The sequence below is a fragment of the Callithrix jacchus genome, chromosome 15 (assembly GCF_049354715.1).
Source record: "Callithrix jacchus isolate 240 chromosome 15, calJac240_pri, whole genome shotgun sequence".
Taxonomy (NCBI): Eukaryota; Metazoa; Chordata; class Mammalia; order Primates; family Cebidae; genus Callithrix; species Callithrix jacchus.
In genome coordinates, this window is record NC_133516.1 from 21,697,457 (window position 1) to 21,716,449 (window position 18,993).

Genomic DNA, 18,993 nt, shown 5'->3' on the forward strand with positions numbered 1-18,993 from the left:
GTGGCCAAAACAAAACAAGGCCAAGAGGATCACTGAAACTATGTTTCTCTTTATATCTGTAATGGAATTTTGTCTGAAAACACAGCATTTAAAATATTAGAAATATTACTAAGTGTATTTGAGACACCAGTTCAGAGAACAGTTAAGGTAGTTTATAGTTTAAAGCACCAGATTTGGAATATGCTTACTACTTTGATGGTTTATAACTATTTTAATTTACAAAGTGTAATGTAATGGTCAAACAATGATATATTTCTAACAGACTTTAGCAGAAACATAGTTATTACAGAGGCTATTTTTTTGAATTAATCAAATCAGATAGCATAAACCAGCTCTTAGATAGAATATATGGATAACCCTAATATCCATCCCCAGAAAGAAAGGGAACACACACCCACACAATAGTTTAAATATACTGAGGTAGTTTGGCACACCAGTTTAAATATTTTGATGGCTTGAGCCAAATTCACACAGGCTAAAATAACTTAAGTGTTGACTCGTTCAACTAGAAAGTCTAGTGGAGGAGAGGTCTCAGACTTGGAGAATGTGATGGGTCATGTTTTAATTCCCAGCTCTCCATAATGCCATCCAATGTCGGCTTCATCCTAAAGCTAGCTCTAGCCATGATTGTGTGATACTTGTCGGTAGCAAAAGAATCCAAATGCTTTCTCCTTCATATCCAGAGGGAGTGCATGTTTCTCTCTCGGCATTCCAGCTTGGAATGTTGAGCATGTCCCGGACGGGGACATGCATCCTGTGATACCTCCTGCCTCCCCTGTTAATGTTTGTGGCCAGGGAAATGGTTTGTGCAGATTGGCTTTTCCAATTACAATCCATTTCCAGTGCTGGGGATGGAATCATTTCCTGAGTGGGACAAGAATTATGTGGAGGGTAGACACTAGTAGTAAAACTGAGGAAAGAGGAAGGCTGAATCTTGGTTGTTCGCTATGTGGACAACTGGTCTGAAAGACAGTAGAAAGCCCACAGCTGTATTTATTGGAAATTGCTGTTAGTATAATACTATTAAGAAAATAATTCCCAGATTACAAACTAACAACAACAAAATTTCAAGGCCAGCATGTTTCTTTTTATTATTTTTGTGTTTGACTTAAATGGTTGAATGATTTCATTTTCATTTATAAGCATTACAATAATTTCCATGCAAAAACCCAAGATCGCAAATGTCTGATTTCAATTGGCCAAAATCCAACCCATAAGTTTGGACATTCAAGACCAAAATGAAAACGTTGCTTGACCTTTCCATTAGTAGACATCATGGGTGTCCTCTGAAAGATCAGTAGGCCTCCTGACCTCTTAAACACCAGTTTGCCATGAGTCCATACCAAAACAGGGAGCCAATGCTCTGCAGCACCTAAATCAGGCAAGTAACTTCATTAATGAAGACAGGACACGATATTTCCTGGTTCCTGCTCCATAGCAATACCTATTTTTGAACAGACATGAGATCTTCTATTTGGGGACTGTAAGTTCTTCCGACTGGTTTTCCTAAAAATCTCAGGAAGAGTAGAGACTTTACAAAAAAGCTTATCTCTATGACCCCAAAAGGAATACATACAAAGACACCCACTTTATCAAGTATGTATTTTCCCCAGTTTACATGGAGTCAACATGTATAAAGCTTTCAAAACTTCTCTCAGTAAGACAGGAGCCAGGAATATCAAAGAGGGCAAAACAGGACCCCACAACTGAAGGAGAACTAAGCAAATGCAAACAATCCTTCCACTGATAGACAGAAATGGGCAAAATGAAAAAAAAATAGAATTTCAAGAATGGTTAATTTATATTGAAACACACTTTTCAATTCTGACAATGGCAAACAGTTCATTAGTGCAAATAATAATTATAATGGTATGTTCTTTAATAGGATTTAAATAAGGCTTCAAATAATTACATATGCTAAAACTAACATTTGGAAACCTTAATTCTGTTTGGAAAACTGTCAAACACATTCTTCAAACCACCCAGTGTTCTCTGATTTGAGGACAGTTACATTCAATGAAGTTGCTCCAAAACATCATTTGTAGTATTATCCCTTTCAAAGTTTACATTGCTCAGTGGAAAAAGGGGAAACTACTCTGGTCACTGGTCAAAATAAATAAATCCAGCTAACATGCCAGGTAGTTCCCAGGTTTGTATGGTTCTCAAATATCAGTAGTAGTGAAAGCTCATTAAAAAAAAAAGACAAATTAATAAAAATAATACAACAGAATCTTTAAGTGTAAGAAAGAGATTTGTTTCCCCATACCCATTAACAAATTTGCATCAAGTATGAAACAGAAAAAAGCAAGAGGACTCATGGGCATTTTCATCTATGGCTCAAGATCTCCTTAAAAAGAAAAAAAAGATCCTACAAACGAAGCAGCATGACAATAACTACAAAAAGTAAACAACGAAATCAGAGGCAGAATATGAAATAGTAATATACTGTTTCAGAGCCTGCACCATCCTGCAGAACCAGGAAACTCAAAATTTGTTCTTAACAAATCCAATCTAGGCTGGATGTGTAAAAAACAGAAAGATAGCAACACAAACCACACGACACATTATCAGAGTCTAAGAACCAGGAAAAAAAAAAGTCAGCTAACACTCAGAAAAATTTGTCGTCAATTCTGAAATGGGGCCTTGTGACATCGTCAGGGTTGATAAAGACAGAGATTGACTTCCCTGGGTTCTCAGTCACTAGCTGCTGCAGTTTTTTAGCCAAACGGTCATCAGGCTGGTTGGGGTCCCCACCGTCAGATTGTGGGGAGGGGATGCTGGTGGTGCTACCTCGCCTCTGGAGCTCCAGTGTCAGCCGGTTGGCTGCCTTGACATGCTCAATGGCGGTGCGCAAGTGCTCTGCCGGGTCTGAGCGCACAGAGGACAGCTTCCGGGCGTGGAGCATGACTGTCTCCTCAGACAGGTGTTCCAGCATGTTGCACTGAGGGATGAAGTAATTGGGGCACATCTTGTTGACCAGACAGTGTTGCAGGTCATCAATGAGGCCCAGCAAAAAGTGGGCTGCATAGTCCTCTTGGGCCAAGTAGTTGGCTGGAAGTCTGTCGCAAGCCCAGAGCATCATGCTCCGCAGGTGATAGGGGCTGATAGCCTTGGGCCGGGACAGCAGTTTAATGATGATGGCTTTGCAGGCCTGATAAGCCTGCATGAGGCTGCTGGAGATGCACTTCTTCAACTGCACCTCGCTCCTGGCAAAGGACAGCCGCCATTCATTGTCCTTCTTACCCTTGTAGGAGCAAGCAGGTACCAAGTAAAACCCACTGATGACCTCTTCCTCAGTGATCTTCCCATCCCAAAAGTGGTTCTCCATGAGCCAGCTCTGGGCCACTGCAGGCCAACCTTTGAAAGATACCACAGGGACAATATCGTACAACATGCGACTACTCCCTACACCCAGAATGATGGAGATGATGGTCCCATTTTTTTCTACCTTTTCCACCTTTGGCATCCCTCGCTGGGGTTTCTTCTGTATTTCTGATAGGACAACGCTGATAGAATCATAGAACCAGTCGGCCACTTTGGTAGGTGAGAAGAAGTAATTGGTGGCACCATTGATGTGATCTACGATGGTGCAGCAGTCTTTCCATTTACTGATTGTCCCCTCATCAAAGAGCCGAAGACTCAGCCAAGAGTGGCACAAGGCTGAGTGGCGCATGTCGAGTGTCACGGGCTGATTACGGTCATGCAGCTTGAGGGCTGGCACCAAGAGGGTAAAGTCCATGTCATAGTCGGTCCCCCGGGCGTAGACATTAAGCTCATCTAAGTCCAGGTCGACCACGCCTTCCCGGACACCTCCAGAGAGCAGCAGGTACTCATTTGCCACTGGAAGTTTTTGGTCCAGCTTCTGCACCATTCCTAGAAGAAAAAAGAAAAAAAAAAAAAAAAAAACACCATTATGGGAAGCACCGACATAAGAGTCTTATGCATGAATACAGAATGCTCTGATGTTCCAAGAACCAAAATTCATTCATCATAACAAAACCAGATCTCAGGCTGCCTGACAGACCTGGCCGATAGTACTTACTCACTAGTGCTAGAATCTGCCCTTTTCCAAGTGAAGGAATTATGATAGATTTTTCTCTCTCAGTGAAAAGCAGTATCATTTTCAATAAACCAGGGCCCCTCCACCCCCAGTCATCACCTCTGTTAATGCAATTGCCATCCACCCAGTTATCCAGACCAAAAAACCTCAGTAAATGTCAACTCCTCGCTGCCCTTCTACTGCCAAATCTTTTCCATGGAACCCCTGCCAGGGTTTCTCACTGCCTTCCCTGTTCTCCATATCTCCTGCCATCATATGAGGATAGGCCTTTTTTACCTCTTGCCAAAGCAGTTTTCCTCCCAGGCTCTTTGCACTTACACTTTTCATTGTACCAGCTGTTCTCAATGTGGGCTGCAGACACTTTGAAGGGGTAGTGAGGTTATAACTCTCTTTATAATAATACTAACACATTGTTTGACTTTTTTTTTTTTTTTTTTAAGAGACAGGGTCTTGCTATATTGCCCAGGCTGGTCTCAAATTCCTGGCCTCAAGCAATTCTCCCACCTTGGCTTCCAAAGTGCTGGCATTACAGGCATGAGCCACCATGCCCAGTCTTGTTTGAGTTTTTTACTGTGTTGACATGTGTACTAATGGTGCAAAACAATGGAGGATAAAACTGCCGGTGACTTAATAGCAGCCAAGATGTTGATGCCAAAGCAGTCAGTGGGTTCTTTACCAATGACACGTATTAGTATATTTTTTTTAAATCCAGTTTTACTTGAGAAAATCCTGGATGGAGAAGGAAAGTAAGTTATTTTATTAAATCTCAATCTTTGAGCCATTAGAAAGAGTATCTTCCTGGCCGGGCACGGTGGCTCAAGCCTGTAATCCCAGCACTTTGGGAGGCCGAGGCAGGTGGATCACAAGGTCATGAGATCGAGACCATCCTGGTCAAAATGGTGAAACCCCGTCTCTACTAAAAAAATACAAAAAATTAGCTGGGCACGGTGGCACGAGCCTGTAATCCCAGCTACCTGGGAGGCTGAGGCAGGAGAATTGCCTGAACCCAGGAGGCGGAGGTTGCGGTGAGCCGAGATTGCGCCATTGCACTCCAGCCTGGGTAACAAGAGCGAAACTCCGTCTCAAAAAAAAAAAAAAGAAAGAGTATGTTCCTAATAGTCTGTGTGATGAAATGGAAGTAACCATAAAATCTCTCTTCCTCATACTGAAATAGGAAATCTGTCTTCAGGAAAAGCACTCACGTAACTGAGTTGTGAGCTGAACCAGCTTCTTTGCTCATGAAACACCATTTTTACTTTAAAGAACAACTGAAAACTGTGGCTATTTAATCTTGGGTATTTGGCAGACATTCTCTTCAAAGATGAACAAAATGAGCCTGGCTTCAGGGAAACTACTGACAATATTTATTGCTGATGATAAAACTGAAACTTCTAAGAGAAAATTAACTTCAGAAAACTCTTCACCATGAGCGTTAACATCTTCCTGAACTGTATACGTTTCTGATTAAATTCGTGGTGATATTAACAAATGTGATTTTTGACGAGATTGTGAGTCCTTTGAGAGAACCATGTCTCATGCATTAAACAGGCACAGAAGACTCCATGCATGCAGTAGGCACTTAATTGAAGCTATGAGTAAATGATAAAGGAACGAATGCATGAAACTAATAGGTAGACAGAATGATAGATGTAATTAACATAAATACTTAAAGGCTAGACTTAAATGATTGTTCCACAAACGATATATACATTCTCTCCTTTATTATATACTTGCTTATGCTTGATTATCTAACAAACTACCAGCGTCATCCTGTGATTTATTTAACAGTGTTTCCCCAAAGATCATAAAGACCTACCACCAACTATTATAATATTCCAGTATTCATTATAATTCATGGTTTGCTGTTCACAGGACAATCCCAAATCAAATAAAACCATGTACATGTGTTTTGTTACCATTATTGTTATACTCTGAATGTTTGTGTCCCCAACCACATGTTGAAATCCCAACTTCCAATGTGACAGTATTAGGAGTTGGGGCCTTGGTAAGTGATTAGGCATGTGTGAGACCGCTACCCTTATAAAAGAAACCTGAGAGAACTTCCTCACCCCTTCTGCTGTGTGAGGACACAGCGAAAAGACAGCCATCTGTAAACCAAGAAGCCATCCCTCGCCGGACAATGAATCTGCAGGCACCTTGATATTGACTTTCTTGACCTCCAGAATGGTGAGAAATAAATCCTTGTTGTTAATAAGCTACTCCGTCTAGGTACTTTGACATAACAGCCTGAATGAACTAAGAGAGTTATACTTTAAAATTTAATGCTCATTTATTAAAATGTGCTCTTTTTCACTCTTTAAAATTCTATTTTTTTAATCAAATTAACCAAGAAAATGTAACTTATTTAGTACCATTTCCTTACACACAGAAATATGGCAAGTTATTTTCTTTTAAAAACAACAAGTTAGCCAACATTATAGTGTCAACAATTCATCAAAAAGAACATCCAGCACACCTGACTTCTTGGCTGTTTCTCACACTATCTGCACTGTGATATGGCTTCCAGGTCCCTTTTCAATAAAGGGCTTATCCAAGCCGATTCAATGCTATCCCTTAAGGATTGTCTCAGCTGCAAAAGGCCGTCTTAACCAAGGTCAGGTCCTGTGGCTGATGGGGGTTGCAGGTGCACTGATCAGTGCAGTAACTGATCAGTGTGCGAGGGTCCCAGCTCAGGATATTCCCAAGGGCTGTTCAAATGCTGAGTTCCCAGTGGGGTTGGCTGTGGCGAATGACGTGCCTGCAGAGAAACAGCCTCTCCTACTTGAACCTGCCTCTTCCTCTCTTCCACAGCTGTAGATCCCAAGGGTGCTGCCTCACCTACATCCTAACTCCATTTCAGAGGCTGCTTCCTGAGAAACCCAACATACTACACTAAATACGATCCAAGCAAAACAGAAAGTACTACATACTACCCAAGCGAAAACACTAAAAATTCAGCATGGAAAATACGTTTTTCCTTTTAAAAGTGGCTTTTTAAAGCCAAACTTAATCTGGAAAGTTCTTATAAACACCAAGACAAAGATCCATTTATCAAATGTCATGTTTTAATATTAACCTTACCTTTCCATGTAAAGAAATACTACCACCCCATGTTTTGGTTATTGCCTTAAAGGATAAAATTGATTTCTCAGATTCCAGATTAGTGAAAATCATTTTCATTATTTTTGGACTCATGTTGAAACAGTCACTTTCAGTGAGATACATTTGATAATGAAATAGTTTAGTCCTTATTTCAAACATTCTTTCACTCTAGCATTCAGAATGCCATAAATACACATGAGAAATACTGTGAAATGCTGTGTTGTGGTTAGTTAATAATATCTGAATCAATTAAAGTGATATTGTTATTGAATACCACACTGCTGTCTCCTCTTAGGCATAACTAACTCAAAATCCTATATATCCTTTTGTCCTGGACAGAAGAAAACTGGCTTTGGGCACACCAGCTAAGACTTGCCTGTATAATCAAGGTAATTTGTGCCTTAACAACCTAGAGATAATTTCTATACAAAAATGCCACTCAATTTTGCCTGGGATTGTCACAATTTTGTTCATAGTTTTAGGTAAGCCATAGCTGAAACTCCCTTCTGCCCTCTGCTGGATTTAAGAAGTTTTAACCTGTTTTCACTTGTCAATATAGATACTACAAAACTCCTGCCCATGAAAAACACATTCTCTTTCCTCCCAACTGATGCTTTTCCATCTCGTTAAAATGTTGACCCTTTATCCAAGGGAGCCAATATGAAGTATTTGGCTAAATTCTAATATTCAGGAGGTAGGATAATTTTGAACATTTCTTATTCCTTCTAAAGTGAAGAAAGACCTTTAGCAGCAGAGAGAATATTGCAGACATTCATTTACTAAGCTCCTGGAAGTTAAACAAAGTCCCTGAGGCCACACTGTTCCAGAAGCTAATCCCTTCGGACATCCACATTTCCATTTAGCCTCCCTGAGCCCATTAGTCTGCAGTTTTACAAATGATACGGTAACACAACCGGAGCCTTCTCCAGCGTTACACAAGCCCAAAAATGTCTTCCTTGAAAACTTTCCTGGGCTAAGTTTAAGTGAAAATGAGCTGACATCAGCTATCATGGCAGATGGGTTGCCATGCAACCAAAATACAGACAGGGCTGGAAGGGAAAAAGACAGAGGAGGAAAAATTTTCAACTGCACACTTTGGCTATAGGGATCAGTTCCAACAAGGGCCATCTCTGAACTGATCTAAGGTTTTTTTGTATAATTACAGGAGGTTAGATCTAGTGACTATGGCTGTTTAGCTTTAGATTATCCAAAGCTGTGAGTGGGAACAAAAGGAAGATGCACATATACTACTGAGCTTGTTAGCAGCAAAAATGAAAAGGAAGGATAGAGAATAACTTATTCCCTTGGGTGGGTCTCTTCTTTTCATGGAAGCACTGGCATATGCTTGCTCTTAAGTAAAACTGCCACTCAACCTCCTTTCCTATAATTCTCCACTCCTTGGTTTTGATATATTTCATAGTTTTTACTAAAGAATATCTTTTCTTTTTTTTGGAGACAGAGTCTCTCTGTCGCCAGGCTGGAGCGCAGTGACATGATCTTGACTCACTGCAACCTCCGCCTCCCTGGTTCAAGCAATTCTCCTGCCAAGTAGCTGGAACTATAGGCACGTGCCACCACACCCAACTAATTTTTGTATCTTTAGTAGAGACAAGGTTTCACCATGTTGGCCAGGCTGGTCTTGATCTCTTGGCCTCGTGATCCACCCGCTTCAGCCTCCCAAAGTGCTGGGATTACAGGCACGAGCCACTGCGCCCAGCCTACTTAAGAATATCTTAACAACACCCTTTTATATAGATACCTGGGTCCTAAGTTTAAGGAATGTGTTTCATGTCATCCTTTTAGCTATCTGCTGATTACCTTTAGAATATCAAGTGAAAAATGGAACTCTGTCCCTGACTTCATGTTCTATTGAATAAAACTATATCATATTCCATAAATTGAAATTGTAAACCTTCATTATTCAAACATATAATGCCAGATTGTTAATACTAGAGCACAAAAAGTAAGTATCATTTCTGGCCGTCTTCAGAACCCCATCCCAGTAAGTCTATGAAAACGCAAATGGAGAGTTCAAGAAATACTAAGTAGATAAGTCAAAATAGTATTTGTATAGATTTCTTTAAAATACACACACACACACACACACACACACACACACATACACACACACACGTTGAAGGGAGAAAAATTTATAAAAGAAGTATAATTTTTTATGTCTTATAAAATTACAAAATTAGATAAATTTGACCTTTTTATATACCTTCGAGTATATCTATATATGCCTGAATATCTCAGCAATATTCAATGTTTCATATAAAAACAATGGCTCCAACTTGTGCAGCACATACCAATAATGAACGGTGCCTTATTCTGGCAGTGGGTTTTAATGGGAGGCAGGTGGGATGACGTTGACAAAGTCCTTCTTTGATTTTGATGCATCCCCTAGGGTAAGTCTCCTCAGTTGACAATAAACAATATAAAACCTTCCTATAAAAATATTATGGTTTATGTTTCAAGGGAGGAAGTATTTCTGTCAAGCTTACTTGACATTCTGAGAAACATCTGAGATGTGGCCATGGTGACCTTTTCCTATGAAAGTCACTAATATATGGAATTCTTAGTGACCCCAGGTGGAAAAGGTTTTAGCCCTTTCCTCATTTATGCCCAGAAATCATCTATCTGAAGAAAAAACTGGTTCCAAGAGGAGAAATCACTCATTTGGGGTCATACAGCCTTAGTGACAGATTATCAGCATTGCTGCATTGCAACATTTGCTGCAAAGATTGGAATGGCACATACATACGGATCTCCCACTGAAAACGATCTGACTTGACGTGAGTGCAGAATGGCTTAAGAGGGAAGTAGCCGAGGTCTCAGGGCATAGCAATGTGCCAGCTTTACATTTTCATTGGTCAAATCTTTAGTGGGACCTTGTGCTGAGAAACATTAAGTTTACCCTGCCCCCATGGCTCCCTAGTGGAGAATACCTTTTAGTGTGCAATTAGTGGTAAGCAGTTCACAGCTGCCTACTTGGTATATACTTTGAGTTATGAGTAAATACAGAACACCCATTTATTAATAAGAATCACCTGTCAAGAGACAATAAATATGTGGATCAGAATCTGCTTGGGGCCTTCAGCCTGGGGTGCTGTCAGCCCCTGAGGCTGTCAGCTCAATAGGCTGCTAGCCTCCCAGATAGACCCACTTGGCCATTCTCTCTGGGTGTCTGGCCTCTCACTGCCTTTAGCGCCACCTGGGTGGGGGTCTCCTGACTGAGCTGGTACTTGGTAACCTTGGACAAGTGGCAGAACATGTCTGACCATCCACATTTATCATAAGGAAGAACAGGCCTGATCTGCCTTGATAGAGCCATTAGTATTCCCAAATAGACTGTAAGACCCTGGAAATACAGAAGACAAAAATGGAGCTCTCCAGTGTTTCAATATATTCTGAGTTATTAGTACTCACAATTATGATAATATGTTTTGTATGTCAAAGAGTCTGTTTTACTTTGCATAATCTGAGACAACTGCATATAATTTTATTTTTTTAGAAAACTGATTCATTCATGTATGGTAATGGCAATGCCCTATTGACCAGAATATATATATATATATATATTAGGACTGATATAAAAGATGTCTCTCCAAAGGAATCTTTCTTGGTATTTCCCCATTTTGATACTGATATGTATGCAAGAAAACTGGACTCAGGACAGGCTTGGGCTTGGGTCCTGGGCTTGCCATTTATCATTTAAGTGAGATTGACAAATTAACCTGAGCTTCCAATTTCTTATCCATTAAAAACAAATTGATGAAAAGTAAACAAATGTATATAAAAACCCACCCTTACAGGATTGCTATGAAATGTCTAAGCACATAGTAGATATTTAGTTCATTTTCTCCATATGTTCTTCCTTTTTCCTACCACACATAAAACTGGAAGAGAAATAACACAGATTCCACAGAGTTATTTTAAAGATGCAATCAAGATAATCTATTTAAAGCCTCTAGCACATGCAAGGCACACAAAACATGTTAGATGAAGGGAAACGAATGAAGTATTCTCTCCCCTGGCTATACCAAGACTGCTGCTAGCCACTGCTGCTTCCTCTGAGTGGATGCCATCATGTGGCACAACACACAGGGTGGCAGGCAGATGGCAGGCTGGATTCTCGCCCTTTCTAGTCCTCTCACCCGGGTTCCCCATGGAATGAACAACCTGTCCATCCTAGTGGAGGGTCTTGACCTGGACTCCTAAGTCAGCACTTTTGACACCTACTGTCATTGTGGGCTGTGTTCATGGTGTATCCTTCCTCCTAAACAAGATAACAATACACAATTGTCCCTTGGTTCCAGGAACCCCTACAGAGACCAAAATGCGGGCATACTCAAAAGTCCCATAGTTGACCTTGTGGAATCCACTTATACAACAAGTTGGTCCTCTGTCTAAGTGGGTTTCATATTCTGCAAATAGTGTATTTTCAATCTGCATTTGATTGAAAAATACCCACCTACAAGTGGACCTGTGAAGTTCAAACGTCTGTTGTTCAAGGGTCAACTGTAAAGCATTTGGCACTGTAACTCATGAAAAAGCGTAGCAAATGAAAGATCCTGTCTTAGATGACATTTATAACCTCCCTGTGGTCAAGGTTTATTTACTGCATTGCTAGTACAGACTTTAGATAAAAAGGCACCTGCTTTTTGTGTGTACCACTGCTTTCAATCAACTTGAATACCTCATTAAGCACAACCGAGGATAATGGAATTTGCCACACAATATGAAATCCTGTCAACATGTATGTATAAAAGTGTTTAGTAATAATCTAAATGACAGGAAGAAAAGAATCCCTCTCCAATCTTCTATTATTTTCCTTCTTAAAAATTAAAACTGGAGTTCTTAAAAATTGGTGGGCTTTGTCAAAGTCTACTTAGCGATTTTAAACAGTGAACATGAGTTAGACCTGGACTCAAGTCTAATCCACTCATGACCAACATCAACCACTGTGGGTCTTGGCTTCCTTAAATGAGACTGTAGAACAATGACAAGTTCATTGGGTGGCCATGGGAATAAAATGAGAAAATGCACAACAAATTACTTAGTGTGTAATTTTGTGCTTAGCTGGCAATCGGTAAACAGGGTTTGTTGGCACATGCATATACATATCAATATATTATCAATATATTCTTTCCCATCAAATAAGTCCTGCCCTTTCTTTCTTTTCAGTACTTAGGATAGTTTAACAACCCATGGTTTTTGCCATTCAGAACTTACAGGCAAGACTCAAAAGAGAGTCTTATACGCCCTACCTAGCAGCTTCCCAAAGTCACAATAGGGTACAAATGTTACAGATTGACAATTTATAAGAGTGTTTACTTTAGAAGGCTCATTTTTGAAAGTCCAAAAAAACAAAAAGTAAGTGAAAAGCAAGAGTAATGCCAATATGGTGTCAAACAGCTACATAAGGATACAGAAATATATCAGATGAACACATTAATGCTCTCCTGATCTTCACAAGAACCCATAAGCTTGCGATGGAGATGTTCAGAATTAAGTCAACTGTACCCCTTCACTGACTCTTTGCCTGTGACCCAGCTGGGTCCAGTTTCCATTCGTTTCTCACTTTGGGATGCACATGTAAACTACTTAATTACTCCAAAACTGGAAAGCTGTGTTTAACTGGGGAGGAGAATGGGAGGGAAAGTCTACGTTTCAGAAGAAAAATAATGAAGTAGGCCAAGTCCAAGATACTGTAACAAGGATGAAGATAGGATTCAAAACTCAGATTCTATTTATTCACACAGTAAGTATGAGCGTCTCCTATGAGCTAGTAATGGGCTAGGCACTGAAGTCACAAAGGTGAAGAGAAACAGACACTGTCCTCACTGTATAATGCTGATTATTCAGTGAGAAAGCCAAACGTTAACTGTACCAGTCAGGATAGATGAAGTTAGGCTGAGTAACAAAGCTAATCTCAGTGATTCAGAACAACACAGTTTTATTTTTTATTCACACTAAATGACCATCAGGGTGAGTGGGGCAGGAGAGACGGGGGTGCTTTTCTTTCCTTAATTGAAGACCCAGATGGATAGAGCAAGCCTTGTCAGGAAAGAACTTCACAGTCACTCCAGTGGAGGCAAAGACGGCTCTGGAGGTTCTCTTTTCCGCAGTTATATGCTCTGGCGTGGAAATGACATACATAATTTTTATGAACAAATCATCGGTCAAAACTGGTCACATGGTCCCACCCAAGCCATGGAAGATAGCACAATTCTACCATATGCTGGGAGAGATGGGAATCTGTGATATGCAGCGTGAATAGCTCCCGTGCCAATCAGATAATTACACGTGAATAACGTGATTATAAGCTGAGATAATACCACTAAAGGAAATGAATGTGGTCCTAGCCAAAATGCAGAAGAGGAAGTGGAGGAGTAAAAATTGTTTAGCCTGAAGAATAGAAAATTCAAAAAGGCTATGAGAGCCATCTTCCAATATTTGCTAAGTTGTGCTAGTAAAGGAGAAGTGGAATTTACCTACATGGTTTTGCTAAGTGGAACACAGAGAGAAGTTTTCTGTGTCATGTTGTAAACTCATCCATCAGGTAGAATTTTCTAACAATGTTGGCTGTGGAGGCAGTACCTTGCCTATCCCAAGAGAAGATCAATCAGAACTTTCAGCAGGGATGGAGGCTCGGTATAGACGTCTTCCAAGTTGGCTGCCCATCACAAGAACCTACTACCGAAGACAGACAACTATAAAGCAGACTTCTATAGCCACCTATGACCATCCAGTATGGGTCCAGTAACAGTGGCTGTAAGAAGATCAAATCTGAGCATTAAGTCCAAATGCTGGATGCTGCCCTTCCTTCTCATCTGGCCTACTCTGTGTCATTTGTAACCTACACCTCCACTGCTGTCACATCCTCCAGCTGACTTTACCAATTTACAAAGAGATAACTAATACTAGCAATGACACACCTAAGAGCAAAAGAAGAGCTGAACTGATAGTACATGTTTGAGGCACATACATATCATGACAAGGGCTCTCTGTGAAGGGCACAAATAATCCATGCCACTACCATGCGCTAACGCACAGGCCGAATGCCTTACCTGTGTCATCTCATTCAATCTTCTTAGCCTTTTCAAGTGAGAAATAGTGTCCCCATTTTACAGATAAGGAAATTTTTTCAAAAATAGCAGCCAAATAAATTGTTTATGGCCATGATAGCTGACCTGGGATCCAAATTCAGGTTGATCCTATGCTGCTTTTCTGCATGAAATGGGCTTTTCTAGGAGAGAATAAACAATGTAATACCTTGGGACTTTAAAATTTCCACATAGACAGTACAGAAAACAGGAAGTAGAAATTTATTTCTCCATCCAAAAATGAAACAAATTCTATTTTGGTGTAAACAGATTCTAAAGCAGACTAAAAACTGACTGTAGTCATCTCTGGGGAATAAAGTATATGAGCAAATGGGTAAAGGATCATAGGAAAGACATGATTATAAATGACATTACAAAAAGGTACTTAGTGCCATGACATACAGCTAGGTGCAGCACATGTGTGCATGTGCATATGTGTTGCATACTTAGCTCTTGCACAATTTTCAAAGAACATTCCACAAGTGTTTTAATCACAACAGCATCCTTGAAATTCTTTCAGGCCTCCAGGACAAACTCTGAAAATATTACCACATATTCAGACGCACAGTCTGATTTGTTATTTTAACCCAACATCAGAGCCTTAATTTGAAGGTCATATCCCCTAAGTTTCTACTACTAGGTTAAGGAGACAGGTGGAGGCAGCCAGCAACATGATAGCCAAAAACATACTGACCACAAAGCTAGAAACTCGTATTGAACTCTGAAGCAAGAAAGTCTTTTCCCTTTTCAGACACAGCAGTATCTATTACAGTCACATTTTGTCTCTGTACAAAACCCGTATCAGGCACATTGAAATACAGAGAAAGAAACAAAGAATTCTGTGTCTTCTCTAAAAACAAACAAAAACTGGTATCCATCAAACTGTCATAAGAGATAATGCTCCTGTGACCAGCACCCTAAAAAAATGTGTCAGTATCCATTTAAAAGAGACCGGGATTGGGGATCTATACTACACATTCGAATTTGCTAAATTAGCTTAAAAATGATCCCAATTTAGATAAAGAAGCCTCCTCTAAAGAACTTACAAACTATTATTGGCTAGTCAAAGAAGACCCTGTCTTACTTCAGACAAGTTTACTAACTTGTTTTACTGTTTAATTCAGAAATTTTCAAACATACACAATAGTAGAGATAATGGTATAATGAATTCCTATGTATCCATCACCAAACTTCAACAATTACGTTTGCCATTCTTATTTCATTTATCCCAATTTTTTTGCAAGATAAGGTAAATCCCAATCTATAATTTTACTCATAAACAATACTTTCTCAGTTAGACAAAGACATTTGTCTAAAGACATCTGTCTAAAGATTTTTAAGTATAACCACCATCCTCATATCTAAACAAAAGTAATAGTTCCTTATTATCACAGACTGCACTTTAATTTACATTTTTCCTAGTGTGTGTGTGTGTGTGTGTGTGACTTTGTGCATCCTGCCCTGTGTCCCCAGCCCACCCCTGGATTCACTTGAAGCTGTGACAGGCAGTCCACCAGATGTTGCCAGACCCTCTCCTCAAGGGCCACTGACTATACCCCTCTCCAGCCACTGCCAGGAAGTACGGGGGAGTTAATGCAAGAGAACTGATATGGGGGTGGGAAGGGGGCAACTGTCAACCAGTGGGGCAGAATCAGTAGATAAATGCCCTAGCTTCCCCAGACTCTGTGGGCGATTCTACATTGGGTTCTACACAACTTCTCAGATTAACCCATTCAATAGCTTATGAATGGACAGGACCTTTATTGGCTTTTCTCGCCTGTCTGAATTGCTCTATTCCCTCACTCCTGTTTCTTAGTACTACCTCCCAAGTAAACTCCCATGGCAAAGTAATCCTTGTTTCTAGAACTGTAGTAGGTGGAGGGGGGTGTAAAGCAGGGACAGACAGGCTCGTGTCTGTTAATAATTCTTGATGAAATTACAATATTTCATATGTACAACTGGCCATGAACCTGGAAGTGTAAGCTAATGACAATGCATTACTCGTTCTTTCCCACAATCAGTTATAGATCCATGATATGTCGTATTAAAACTAGATCTGAGAACAATTCTCGAAAAGAGTTCATTAGCCTTCTCGGATTAGCAAGCTTGCTTTTCTGTGCATTTACAGTTAGCAACTTCCCTATTATTTCTTGCTCTGTTATTTCAATTCTTGCCACTTCTCAGCAGACATGTTAAGATCTCTGGAAAGCTGTGGCGAGGTGAAAATCCATATATTCTTCGGATACAGGCATTTCTTCCTTAACTTCCAAAGAGAACAATGGGGATTAAGTTGGGGAGAGTGCATAAAAAAAGAGCTTACTCCAGGAACCAACCTTCAGGGTGGAGCTTTGCTCAAATGGACTCACTTTACTCATACATAAAACCCTCAAGGCAAATTTAAATTGTACAGAAATTCTAAATGATATGTTTAGTCTATTCATTCAATCACATTTTGTCTGTACTTTCTTTACTTTTTTTTCCCGTGGAGATGGGAGTCCCACTCTATTGCCCAGGCTGGAGTGAGGTGGCACAATTTTGGCTTACTGCAACCTCCACCTCCCAGGTTCAACCAACTCCTGCCTCAGCCTCCCGAGTAGCTGGGACTCAGGTGCGTGCCACCACACCCGGCTAATTTTTGTATTTTTAGTAGAGACAGGGTTTCACCAGGTTGGTCAGGCTGGTCTCCAACTCCTGACCTCAAATGATCCACCCGCCTTGGCCTCCCAAAGTACTGGGATTACAGGCATGAGCCACTGTGCCTGGCCCATACTTTCTTTACTGTAGTGTTTACACCAATTATCAATTATGTGTTTACCTGTCAAGTATCCCTCTGATGACCTGTGTATCTCCCACCCTGAGACAGGAGTTCAGCAGAGTAAGCTAAATCAATAGATGGTGTAGCCTAATGACAGAGTTTACTGAAATAAACTCTATCATTATAGAAGATGACAATGTCAGATGATAGACTGATAACACTGTCATTGTGAGACATAAGGACAGACTCCAGAGCCTCTGTATCTGCAAGCAAGGGAATCATATCACATGCTCAGAAGAGATGAAGGAGAAGCTAGGGGCTTGTTAATGATACTGTAGCTACAAAGACACATCTCCTCCTGTTCTTCGAGAGTAGTTTAGTTCTAGGACATTCTCCAAAGCACCAATTTTTAGTCTACAACGCCATCAGAAAAGTAGGAGAAAAGTTACTGTAAACATCTACGATCAAAGTCTAATACCTGATTTCTGAAAACATTATAACCACGTATTTTTTTCCTTTGATATGTAAGTGGGAACCTACAAATAAATGGACTCCTTCTTACTAAGCCATTCCCAGTAACTGCCAGGAGATGGCATCCAGACTCTACTCATTTACTAAGAGTTTTCTAGCTGGGCACTGAGATCTAAAAATCCTAGTATAAAATCTTTGGGAAACAGCTCATCAAGGGGCTAAAGATGTGATAAGACTACATTAAAAGCATCAGTTCCAGTCCTATTTACTTTGAGGTTCCACCCAGTGACTTACAAGTTTTCCGTTTGGTTCCCCTGCAAAAATCCTCCTGATAATTTAGGAGCTAAAGGGATCATCTAGATTGAGCCAAGACTGAAAAATGCTTGGTCTTGGCAAGAATCATGCCTGACAATGAGTTCCCAATGCATATTCAAGACCTCATTGGAAGGCACAGAGTGCTTGCACTTACTGCAGCTGATTTTTTTTTTTTTTTTTTAATGAATGAATGAATAAAGCCTCAGGTTCCAGGAATAAAAGAAAAAGAAGTCACAGGAAACAGTCATTGATGTTATGAGGTTAAGACCCTACTCTTCCTTCAAGACAATTTCATTCTGTACAAATGAATAAATATACTGAAGATCTTAGGAGCTCAGATGATTAATAAAATGAAAATTTTTTAACCTACCTTCAATCAATACATTGTCAAAATAAGCAATACATATATTGTATGATGCTTTGCAGTTTCCAGAAAATGGCCACAATCATTTTCCCATTTGTTCCCTATAATTACTTGGTGAAGAGCTCTAGAGTTCTCAATGTAGGGATGTGGAAGCTGAGGCTCCTGGCCCTAAGTAACTAGTCAAGATGAGTACACAAAGTATCCACGCAGTTCTTTGGCCTAATCTAGACTAAAACTTATCTGACCACCCACGATTATTTGAAGGACAGATGGAGGTATCATTTGTTTTTTTCCCCATCAAGTTGTCAACCTGCTGCAAGGTAGGAGAAAGGGCTGGAAATGTAAAGGCTGCTCTATTGGGAGGAATCTATGATGCTTATATCTAGACTGCCTGGGTTACTGATAAGATACCCTTCTTTCCTTACCTATGCCAGCAAAATAAACACACATCCTTGCTAAAAATAACTTTATAAGTGTCAATAACCAAGTGCTTAATAGCTGTTAATCAATATTCCACATGGCTTATTAACAATGACCTCCTGCTTCTATTGTTTTCACCTCCATTTAGATAAGTAAATGTTATTTCAAATACTAATTTCCTCAATATAGTTTTCAAATAATAGATAAGTAATATCCTAAAAACATGCTATTTTGAAAAACAATGAGTTAGTAAGCCTTAGTTTTCCATCATATAAAGCTGGAATGTTCCATACATCCAGAAGTTCAGATTAGTACAGCTACACTTATCTTTGTAATTTAAGAAAGGGCTAAGGGATCAAATGAGTTTTTCCAAGGAAAACAAACATGAAAAAAAAAA

The 18,993-nt window shown here is 40.0% G+C and overlaps 1 protein-coding gene across 5 annotated transcripts in view; it reads right to left on the minus strand.

The window, feature by feature from the left end:
• Positions 1–1,065: 1,065 nt before the first annotated feature.
• Positions 1,066–18,993, minus strand: part of MB21D2 (Mab-21 domain containing 2) — a 120,394-nt gene continuing 102,466 nt past the window's right edge. For 4 of the 5 annotated variants that reach the window (XM_002758204.7, XM_054245481.2, XM_035274821.3 and 1 more), the window contains one exon: positions 1,066–3,873. In XM_002758204.7, the coding sequence (XP_002758250.1) occupies positions 2,609–3,873 (1,265 nt within the window). In that variant the 3' untranslated portion in view covers positions 1,066–2,608. Of the gene's footprint in view, positions 3,874–6,129; positions 6,303–18,993 lie in introns of those variants that run through there. The other variant, XM_035274820.3, reaches the window with a different exon arrangement.